This window comes from Hippocampus bargibanti, linkage group LG17 (genome assembly GCF_051943395.1).
Source record: "Hippocampus bargibanti isolate YZ-2025 linkage group LG17, ASM5194339v1, whole genome shotgun sequence".
Taxonomy (NCBI): Eukaryota; Metazoa; Chordata; class Actinopteri; order Syngnathiformes; family Syngnathidae; genus Hippocampus; species Hippocampus bargibanti.
The window spans coordinates 4301794-4312938 of NC_142750.1; the positions used below are offsets into that span (position 1 = coordinate 4301794).

The 11145-nt window shown below is 41.4% G+C and overlaps 2 protein-coding genes across 6 annotated transcripts; one reads left to right on the forward strand and one right to left on the reverse strand.

Moving 5' to 3' along the window:
- Window positions 1–8: 8 nt before the first annotated feature.
- strada (STE20 related adaptor alpha) lies at window positions 9–7772 on the forward strand. Of its 5 annotated transcripts, XM_089018031.1 has the most exons (13): window positions 9–134; window positions 336–397; window positions 621–678; window positions 1266–1294; window positions 2220–2322; window positions 2401–2522; window positions 2628–2736; window positions 2827–2950; window positions 5242–5413; window positions 6611–6715; window positions 6806–7077; window positions 7139–7181; window positions 7264–7425. In XM_089018031.1, exons 2-13 carry the CDS (start codon window positions 386–388, stop codon window positions 7417–7419), a joined length of 1305 nt encoding a protein of 434 aa, XP_088874157.1. In that variant the 5' UTR covers window positions 9–134; window positions 336–385; the 3' UTR covers window positions 7420–7425. The 5 variants fall into 5 exon arrangements, with proteins under 5 accessions (XP_088874157.1, XP_088874158.1, XP_088874161.1 ...); XM_089018035.1 differs by lacking the exon at window positions 621–678 and having other exon boundaries at window positions 39–134; window positions 7264–7741; XM_089018032.1 differs by lacking the exons at window positions 621–678; window positions 1266–1294 and having other exon boundaries at window positions 7264–7772.
- A 145-nt stretch (window positions 7773–7917) lies between these two features.
- rnf113a (ring finger protein 113A) lies at window positions 7918–10606 on the reverse strand. Its single transcript, XM_089018036.1, has 10 exons — window positions 10497–10606; window positions 10337–10416; window positions 10094–10192; window positions 9867–9974; window positions 9663–9772; window positions 9239–9345; window positions 9083–9172; window positions 8896–8989; window positions 8716–8822; window positions 7918–8129 (listed from the first exon to the last, which is right to left on the reverse strand). Exons 1-10 carry the CDS (start codon window positions 10600–10602, stop codon window positions 8065–8067), a joined length of 966 nt encoding a protein of 321 aa, XP_088874162.1. The 5' UTR covers window positions 10603–10606; the 3' UTR covers window positions 7918–8064.
- Window positions 10607–11145: the final 539 nt, after the last annotated feature.

Below are 11145 nucleotides of genomic sequence, written 5' to 3' on the forward strand. Positions count from 1 at the left end.
CGTGTGACGTATGTCATTTGCGACACCAACAATTCGTTCTCGGTGGTGCCTCGAGAATGGAGCGCTTGTTTACTTGTTTTAATGTAAGATTTTAGTCAATACTTTGTCGACGCGAACATTGTGTAGTTTCAATGGTAAGTGAACACCTTAAATGCATCGCGCAAGGAGGGATGGAGAGTCGTGAGCGAGTCTAGCTAACGTCACTTCTTTATTGGATGTTAGCATCGCTTGCCACTGCACCTCACCATGACAACTGAGCAGCTCGGATGACATTTTTGTGTTATATGCGATTTAAATGGATAAATCTTCATTGCAGTTCACACGTGCATTCACAGGTATTCACTGGACTTGGTTGGTTACAAGATTAGATGACACAAAGGGATCCATGTCTTTTCTTGTAAGTTCTATCCTCTATTTACAATGATGCTCTCAGTGAAATAGAGTCGAATCTTGTTTCGTCTAGTCATTCAATTGTTAGAGTTGGTCAAGCTGCCTTTTTGAGCCTTGTCAGTCATTCATTGCAGATGTGATGACTGTGGTATTTGTCTTCATTCATGCTTCAATCGTCTTTCCTCTTTTTCTCCCTGTTTGTCTGTAAATTGTAACCTTCTGTCTGTCAGCGTTGGGTGTCTGAAAAATTGAGTGTGGGGAACCTGCGGGATTTGGATTTGTTTGGAGGTGAGGCTCAACTCTTAAAGCAGAAGACAATTGACTGAGAGTTAAACAATGCAGTTTTATTTCTAATTGCCATTAAAGCCTCACAAACATCATATTATTACATTAAAAAATAAAGCATTTTTTATGTGTAGTGGACACAAAAAAATAAACAATTCAAATATTAAAACTGTCATTAAAAGCTTAACATGCTAAAAGTGATTGAATCTTTGGCAGTTAGTCTGAAATTGTGTAAAAATAGGCATTTTGTTTGTGCATTTACATATCTGTCACAGAGGTCTTGAAAATGCAGTACATTTGAGGAGGGCACAAGGTGAACGACAAAGGAGATGTTGATTGATGCTCACTGATCTGTGCTTCATTGTATGACATCCTGGTTCGAACACAGAAATCTTGACATTTGAGGTGTTATTATCCTGGGTAATCTGCTCCAATTACCATTCTCTAACTTGGAGATGCAATAGTGGCTTTTGGGATCAACTAAATTGTGAATTTATATGAGCCGGAAGGTTTTCCCATCAACTAGCCAAGAAGATGGTGTTGATGTGTGTTGATGTTTTCATGTCACTGACGCGGTCTTTCTACCACAGCGCAATCTCAGGAAGTCATTCACAGGGAAGTAAGTGTCCTGTCACCCCATCGCCACGCCCCTCCGTGCCTGTCGTGCACGTGCGTGCATGCTGCGTGTGTGATCACACACGTTCCTATTGATCAGAAATCAACTAAGGAGACGTCTCTTATACGACTGGCTATTAAATCTATTATTTAATTCAAGTCAGGAGTCACTACATAATATATTTTTTGCTTAAAATGTGTCCACGCTGAACTATACTTGCTACACTAACAACATGATTTTGAAGAGAGTGGGACCCCAATTTATTTCAAAAGTCTTCAAACCTCGAGAAGAATATAATACAGCGGTACCTCAGTTTTTGATCATAATCCGTTCTAGAAACCTGTTCGAAAACCAATTTGATTGAAAACCGAAACGGCACTTACCATTATAATCAATGTAAATTTTTTTAATCCGTTCCATTTCTAGAAAAAAAAAACTTTTTCAAAGCATCTTTTAAACTACAGTAAAGTCTCGTTATATCGATATCGGATATATCGATAGTCCCGGTTATATCGATACTATTTCTATGCACGCACGAAGAAAATTACATGCAAACAGGGTCGGATATATCGATAGTCCCGGTTATATCGATATTTTTTCGGGCTCCCTTGAATATCGATATAACGAGACTTTACTGTATTTTAGATTGAACTATATCCACGCATAATAATAGATCATGTCATTTGTAAAATACTATAAAAAACAAACTATACTATGCTTTATTTTCACCAATTTTAGCATTAACGTTGGAACATAAAAGCATGTTTATTTCTCTGCCTGTCACAGGGCGTGTCGGCTTTGACTATAAATGGTAACTAATGAGTTGGACACAGCTAAGTCAAAGCATATTAGGAATAAAAATGGGAATTGGGTGTCTTTTGGTCTTGGTTAAATCAATGCCATCATTTGTCGTTTTTTTTTTGTCCAGACCCATGAGGACAGTAGGGAAAGTGTGACGTCCCTCCCACGTCGAGACACCATGGGCAGCTTCATCCCTGACAGCGGCGCCTATAAGCTGCTCGCTGTTATCGGTATGGATCAACTTAAATGCTTGAAGGGGGGTGTGCTGAAATTTGTCATCAGCTTTCACCAGTTTGTCTTTTGAACAGGTCAAGGCCTGGACCACCTGATGACGGTCAACGAGGCCCAATACAGACCCACTGGGGAGCACGTGGCCATACGACGCATCGACCTGGAGTCCTGTACGAACGATATGGTCGCTTACCTGCAGGTCTGCTTTTGTTTCAAAGTCGTCAGCTGATCGATACAAATCACTTGTTCTCAAGGAATGAGCTCAAAAGACAACCCTTTTTTCTTCCGCTACTTAATGTCGTAGGCTGAGCTGCATGTGTCCAGGTTGTTTCATCATCCTAGCATTTTACCCTATAAAAGTGTCTTCATCGCCGAAAACGAGCTGTGGGTCATCACTCCATTAATGGCATATGGTGAGATGCTTGTACATCGATTCCACTCTCCATTTTACTATCATAGCTAACATTAATCATGTTTTTTATTATTTTTTATTTTTATTCCAGGCTCAGCCAGAGAGCTTGTGAACACCTATTTTCCCGACGGAATGAATGAGCTCACCATCGCGTACATCCTACTTGGCATCCTCAAAGCCTTGGAGTACATCCATCAAATGGGATATGTGCACAGGTACTTGGATAGATGGATGGATGGATTAGTTAGAAGTTGAAAAGTAAAATGTGGCGGCAGCAATATTCGCATTCATATCAACATTCATCCATTCATCCATCCATTCATCAATCCACATCAATATCAATCCATTCATCCACATCAATATACATCCATCCATCCATTCACATTAATATCCATCCGTCCATCCGTCCATCCATGCATCCGTCCATCCAACCATTCACATCAATTTTCATCCATGCATCCACATAAATATCCATCCGTCCGTCCATCAATTCACATACATAATCATCCATCCATCCATCCACATCAACATCCATGATTCATCTTTTCACATCAATATTCATCCATACATCCACATCAACATCCATCCATTCACATCAATATCCAGCCATCCACATAAATAATCATTCATCCATCCATTCATCCATCCACATAAATATCCATCCATCCATGAATTCACATCAATATTCATCCATCCATCCACATCAACATCCATCCATCCATCCATCAATTCACATCAATATTCATTCACCCATCCACATCAACATCCATCCATCAATTCACATCAATATTCATCCATCCACCCATCCATCCACATCAACATCCATCCATCCTTCAATTCAGATCAATATTCATCCATCCATCCACGTCAACATCATCCATCTATCCATACACATCAATATCCATCCATCCACATAAATATCCATCCATATGTCCATCTATCCATCCATCCATCCATCCATCCATCCATCCATCCATCCATCCACATCAATTTTCATCCATCCATCCACATCAATATCCATCCACTTATCCATGCATCCACATAAATATCCATCCGTCCGTCCATCAATTCACATACATAATCATCCATCCATCCATCCATCCACATCAACATCCATTCATTCATCTATTCACATCAATATTCATCCATACATCCACATCAACATCCATCCATTCACATCAATATCCATCCATCCACATAAATAATCATTCATCCATCCATCCACATAAATATCCATCCATCCATGAATTCACATCAATATTCATCCATCCATCCACATCAACATCCACCATCCATCCATCCATCCATCCATCAATTCACATCAACATCCATCCATTAATCCATCCATCCATCCATCAATTCACATCAATATTCATCCATCCACCCATCCATCCACATCAACATCCATCCATCCTTCAATTCACATCAATATTCATCCATCATCCACGTCAACATCATCCATCTATCCATCCACATCAATATCCATCCATCCACATAAATATCCATCCATATGTCCATCCATCCATCTATCCATTCATCCATCCACATCAATATTCATCCATCCACATAAATATCCATCCATCTATGCATCCACATCAATATTCATCCTTCCATCCATCCACATCAACATCCATCATCCATCCATCCATCAATCCACATCAATATTCATTCACCCATCCACATCAACATCCATCCATCCATCCATAATCCATCCATCAATTCACATCAATATTCATCCATCCACCCATCCATCCACATCAACATCCATCCATCCTTCAATTCACATCAATATTCATCCATCCTTCCACATAAATATCCATCCATATGTCCATCCATCCATCTATCCATCCATCCATCCACATCAATATTCATCCATCCACATAAATATCCATCTATCCATCCACATCAATATTCATCCTTCCATCCATCCACATCAACACCCATCATCCATCCATCAATCCACATCAATATTCATTCACCCATCAACATCCATCCATTAATCCATCCATCAATTCACATCAATATTCATCCATCCACCCATCCATCCACATGAACATCCACCCATCCTTCAATTCACATCAATATTCATTCACCCATCAACATCCATCCATTAATCCATCCATCAATTCACATCAATATTCATCCATCCACCCATCCATCCACATGAACATCCATCCATCCTTCAATTCACATCAATATTCATCCATCCACGTCAACATCATCCATCTATCCATCCACATCAATATCCATCCATCCACATAAATATCCATCCATCCATCCATCCATCCATCCATCCATCCATCCATCCATCCATCATCCATCATATTCATCCATCCATCCACATAAATATCCATCCATCCCATCAATGATTTATGTTTAAACAAAAATCAGCACTGGAAGAGGTGTGAAAAAAATTAAACTGTAATCTAAAAAAAAAACATGTTGATAAAGATGCGGGTATACCTTAAGTTGGTGAAACAATGCGTTGATTATGTGTCACGCGCAGGAGCGTGAAGGCAAGCCACGTGCTGATAGCCGCCGACGGCCAGGTGCGAATGTCTGGCCTTCGCAGCATCTTCAGCTTGATCCGGCACGGCCAACGGGCCAAGGTGGTACATGACTTCCCGCAGAACAGCGTCAAGATGCTGCCGTGGCTCAGCCCCGAGGTGCTGCAACAGGTGCGGACAAATCTCACTTTTGCAGTTGTCTGCCAAGCTATTTATTGAGAGTATATGCAAATTTAAGTGATGCATTAGTAAAACACGGCCTTCTTGATTTGAATACCACGCCCCTGGACGTCCCATGGTACAAGCACCAACATCCATAAACCAACAGAACATAGACATTTTAATGGGTTGTCTTTCCATGAACTGATAGATTTGTTACCTGGCTAATGAGCTCTTCCTGTGAAGGAGTGTATCAAGTCGTAAATTAGTCCAAGGCCAGATCTCCTACATGAAAATGACAGTTTAACAGGCTCTGTCTGCTCACCTCAGATTGACCCCAGATTTTCTGTGCTTCCATTGTGGGCCTTGTGGTCAAATCTGTCTAATCTCTTTGACCGTGATTTGCGGTTTGTCTTCAAATATCAACGACGGTACAGCTTTAACTTACATGGAACACCTTTGAATTTAATTTGTTTCTGTACATCTTCCGTTACTGTAGGGCGCTGTCTGTGTATTCTGTGAATAATGCATCATGTCACAAAGAGGGTACAGCAAGTGCTGAAGAATGAATGACTCTCTGTGTCTTTGTGTTGTCATAGTATTTGTTATTTAGTTTTTTTTTTTTTTTTTTACTTTAAGATGGCGCCGCGAGAGTAGCTGCCTTTCCAGCAGCTCCTGTATTATGTTTTTTACTTCTTTCTTTCCTTTCCTCTTCCTTTCATAACTTTGCTGCTATGGCGCGAATGGCTGCTCACCCGCTCAAAAAAAAATCATGTGACTGTAAAGTGTCCTTGAGAGTTTTGAAAAGCCCTAAGATATTATTATTATTATTATTATTATTATTATTATTATTATTATTATTATTATTATGTTCCATTTCTTAGCACCTTTCATAACTCTCAAGGTCACTTTACAGTCACAGGATCGGTTTTTCTGCGGATTAGAAGCGGCAGCCACATGCGTCAGCGTTCACTAAACGCGGAAGTAACTCAAATAGATAGAAAGCTAGCCAGCTAGCTAACAGACAGCTAACAGTTATCTAAGTAGCTAGATAGCCATATAGCTAATAAATAGCTGGCTAGACAGATGGCAAATAGATACCCAGCTAGACAGTTAGCTAACTAGCTAGATAGGCATATAGCTAATAAAAAATACCTCAACCTCATTCATTGTTTTTAAATGTGTTTTTTTTTTTTCTTCACCATCCAGAACCTTCAGGGCTATGATTTTCGCTCCGACATCTACAGCCTGGGCATCACAGCGTGCGAGCTAGCCAACGGACATGTCCCTTTTAAGGACATGCCAGCTACACAAGTAAGAAAATATTCCATCCACTTAATTTTGGACATCTCACGTGGGACTCAAACCCATTTCCCCCCTTTTTTTTTTACCCCCTTTGCTCAGATGCTGCTGGAGAAGCTAAACGGTACAGTGCCATGCTTACTGGACACCACCACGATCCCGCCGGAGGAGCTTTCCATGAAGCCGTCGCGCTCCGGCGCAGATTCAGGAATCTGCGAAGGGCTGGGAGGAGGCGGCGGAAGCGTTGGCGGAATCCGCCACTCCAACGGCGAACCTGCTTCTACTTCTTCGTCCGGACACCCGTATAATCGCTGTTTCTCGCCGCACTTTCACGCTTTTGTCGAATTGTGTCTTCAGAGGGACCCGGAGAAAAGGTAGTGTGAGTGTACATAATAAAACTGCATCCAACTGACATTTTTTTTTGTTTTTTTTTAGACCCTCTGCCTCCTCTCTCATAGGTCATCCCTTTTTTAAACAGGTGCGTATGCCACAGGAATCTATTTGGAGACTCAAATATCCCCAGAGTGCATTAACAATGATTATATGCTCGAATCTCACAGATCAAACGGCGTCCCTCCGAGGCGCTGCCCGAGCTGCTGAGACCCGCGTCGCCCATCGGCAGTGGCGAAAGTCGCCATCTACCGCCATCACCATCCAGGCTAGCCAGTCTGGAGTCCGGCCTCAGCCACCTGGACGTGGACGACTGGGACTTCTGACGTCAACCGGGACAAGGACGAGCCGTGTCCGAGTGTAAATAAAAAGACGTTGCTTTTCTCGGAGGTGACGAGCCGGTTGGCTGTTTCCTTTGTCGTTGTCTTAAAATGGCCTCCTTTTCCTCTCAGGCTTTTGTACAGAAGATACTCTACCTCGCACATAAACCCACACGCTTGCATGTTTATTTACTGCAGGGGTGTCAAAGTCATTTTTTTGCCGCGGGCCACATTGTAGTTATGGTTTCCTCTCGAGGGCCGTTATGAATTTGGGGAAGCCATTAGAATGTTTAAATCCCTTCACATATTACATATAGAGCACACAGCAAATTAATGAATAACTCGTTTTCAAATCTGAAGTCAAGAATAATGACTTTTATTGTGGTTGACATCCAAAAATATGAAATTTTGGCTCAGATTTTAGCAATCATCATGGAATTTAACAAGTTTGATTTGCTTTCGCGGGCCGAAAAAAATGATGTGGCGGGCCGGATTTGGCCCGCGGGCCTTGACTTTGACACCTGTGATTTACTGGCTCCTGTGCATGAATGTTAGAGATTTGACAATAAAAAGCAATGTTTACATTTGCTAAAAAATATAACTTTATTTACAATGTACACAGAGACGGGAGATGAAAATATGGAGGAAATTTCAGTCTTCGTCGGATGGCGGCAGGTCTGTAGCGGCTTTGCGTTTCTCGATCTTGGCCAGTAAGTCTGAAAGAAATGTAAAATACGTGTAGGATTTATAGAAACAGAATCCGAATACTCTTTATTGGCCAAGTATGTAGAACACACAAGGAATTTGTCTCCGGTAGAGCACGCTGCACTAGTATCATAAAAAAATTGTAAACAGGCACTACGGCTATCTATTAGCTATTTATTTGCTATCCATTAGCTTGCTAGCTTGCTTTCTATCTATTTGAGTTACTTCGGGGTTGAGTGAACGCTAGCGCATGTGGCTGCCGCTGCTCACCCACAGAAAAACCATATCCTGTGACTGTAAAGTGACCTTGAGAGTTTTGAAAGGCGCTTAGAAATGAAATCGATTATTATATACAGTTAAATTTGGTGTACTGCTTAGAGAGTTAATAGCGACGGGGGAAGAAGCTGTTTAAATGTCTGCTGGATTTGGTACGCACTGATTGGTAGCTGGAAAAGGTGGTGGGCAGGGTGCGGAGGGTCTAGTAGGATTTTCCACGCCCTTGTTTTGATTCTTGCAGTGTGCAAGTAGCCGCGAGAGGCCAAATCTACCAGCAGTAGCGGCCGAGTGCAGCGTTGGGAGAGCGAGGGAGTCACTCACCCTTGGCGGGGTTGAAGACGCCGTTGGTCTGAGTGTTGCACACGTAACAGCGCTTGGACTTGCGGTAGTGCTGAAGGGCGCACGCCTCGCAGAAGTAGTGACGGCACCTGAGCGGAGGTAAATGCTAATTTGATATGTACAAGCACTAAAAATAAGAGTCAAACCATAAGAGATGCCTACTTTGTAACGATGGGATTCTTGTAGGAGTCCCTGCAGATGAAACACTTGAACGGTAAATCCTCCTCGTCGCTGCTCACTTCGTAGTTTTCTTCATCTAATGCAGAATATTAGGGAAGTACACTAAATATGTTTTAGTTCGTGATAACGATATTTAAATGGTTTCATCTTTTGCTGCGACCGGGCTCACCGTTGGCGCCGTATCTGCCTTCCTCCAATTCCCTCTCGATCTGCCAGCCGTGCTTGTAATCGGATCGGTCATGGAGAAACTTGCAACTGTCTGACAAAAGAACCCAAAGGTATAAAGACCATGCCTGCTTACTTGACATTGACATCTTTTATTTACCTCCAAAGCCGCAAAATCCGGTTTCCTTGTAGTCTTTGCAGATGTCTGGCTGATAGTCCCACCTAACCGTAGCTCGCAAGTGCTCCGGGGCTCGAATGGGTCCTTTTCTGTTAGTTCAGTCACAAATGGTAAAACATTTATAGATATGAAAGCAGTGATTTAACTGCAGAATAACTCAGATTGACCCATTTAATCAACATCACAGTCGAGATATTTTGACATGTACCACCCACTGTTATTTCAATTGCTCAATCCGAATTAGTGTTTATTGCTTATAATAATAATACATTTCATTTTAAGTGTCTTTCAAAGCTCTCAAGGACACTTTACAGTCACAGACAAGCATAGGTACTATAATAAATAAAATACAATCACAAATAGAATACAATAAATAAAATACAATGATAAATTATTGGTTACCCACCGAACCATGCCAGAGGAAGCATTCCCCATGGTAGTATCTTTAGGTTTGATGTATTTCTGATAATTGTTAATGCCGCGGTAGATCTTATCGTCCTCCTTCCCTTTCAGCTCCTGGAATGGACACAAAGATGTTAAATATGTCAGAAAATAAACTGGAGCCACTCTTGGCTAAATCACTATCTGCACATTTTAATGTGTAGTTTACCTCTTGGATTTTCTGACTCCTCTCAAAGATGGCCTGAGCGTCCTTGTCGCGCTCTGTGTCCAGTTCGTACGTCGCCGTAGCCCCCATGTCCTCTGGGCCCTCTGGTTTCTTTTAGTAGGTGCACAATACAAGTGAGTGATGTGGTGCTACATTTAGATCATGAGTGTGCTTCTCTAATATTGGTAATAATCGTGTTAAAACGTGTAATAGTGATGCTTTCAACTCACAGCCGAACGTGTTGATTTGTAGGAAATGGTAATCTTCTTGTCCTCCTTATCATCGTCACTTTCACTTGAGGATAGAACCTCTTTCTCCACTTTCTTGGACTGGATACAAATGACACATGAAGCTACTATGATGAGATTTATTTTTGTTTTAAGCAAAAAATGATTTCAATTAATAAGTCAGCGAGAATGGAGCAAATAGTTCTCGGTAATAATTAGCAGCTGTAGTTTAATTAAGCATGATACCTTTTGAATCATCGGGTTTACTCGCGTCTCTTTCTTATCCTTTCTGACGACGGAGGTGAATTCTTCATCACTTTTTCCACCTGTACATTAGATCGTAATGTAGAAACAGATTACAATTATATGTCACCGTAAAAATATTAATTGAATCAGCACCTCGTACCTTCATCGCTGTCACTGGCCTTTCTTTTTCTCCCTGAAAATTTCTTATTTGATTTTTTGAACAAGAACGTGCAAGAACCTTCTTTTAACTTGTCTGCCTCCGCCATCTTGTCATCCGAGTTTGTAAACAATATGGAACGGTTTCCCCACAGCGCCCTCTATAGGCTTGGATGTAGTACGACCGAATTACTTCAAGGTAAAGTTAAATAGCTTGCCAAAATGACACAACCGGAACCAGTGTATGTCTATTTTGTAGTTTAAGATTGTCAACCTCAAGCCTAAACAGCAACAACATGCAATGTTTGGCTAACAAGTTGAATATGGTAAATCATTAATTTAATGCTTTAATTTACGTAAAGTTGTGTATTTAACGAAAGTGACACTACATTCGACTGGCAAGCCAATCACTGGCTATGTATTAGCTATCTAGCTAGCTGGCTGGCTATTAGCTATATATCCAACTGGCTGGCTATCTATGGGCTGTCTATTGGCTAGCGAATTGGCTGGCTATCTATTAGCTGGCTGGCTATCTGTCAGCTATCCATCCAGCTGGCAAGCTATCTATTAGCTAGTTGGCTGGCTGTCTATTAGCTATCTAATGGCAAGCTAGTTAGTTGGCTAGTTGTTGGCTATCTCTTAGCTAGCGGGCT

Coding starts and splice junctions, on each gene's coding strand:
- strada (XM_089018031.1), top strand. Junction 2,951..5,241: donor CAAATGGGATATGTGCACAG/GTACTTGGATAG, acceptor TGTCACGCGCAG/GAGCGTGAAGGCAAGCCACG. Junction 7,182..7,263: donor GTCATCCCTTTTTTAAACAG/GTGCGTATGCCA, acceptor CGAATCTCACAG/ATCAAACGGCGTCCCTCCGA.
- rnf113a (XM_089018036.1), bottom strand. CDS start 10,602: ATGGCGGAGGCAGACAAGTTAAAAGAAGGTTCTTGCACGTTCTTGTTC. Junction 8,823..8,895: donor AAGAATCCCATCGTTACAAA/GTAGGCATCTCT, acceptor ACCTCCGCTCAG/GTGCCGTCACTACTTCTGCG. Junction 8,130..8,715: donor CGTCTTCAACCCCGCCAAGG/GTGAGTGACTCC, acceptor CATTTCTTTCAG/ACTTACTGGCCAAGATCGAG.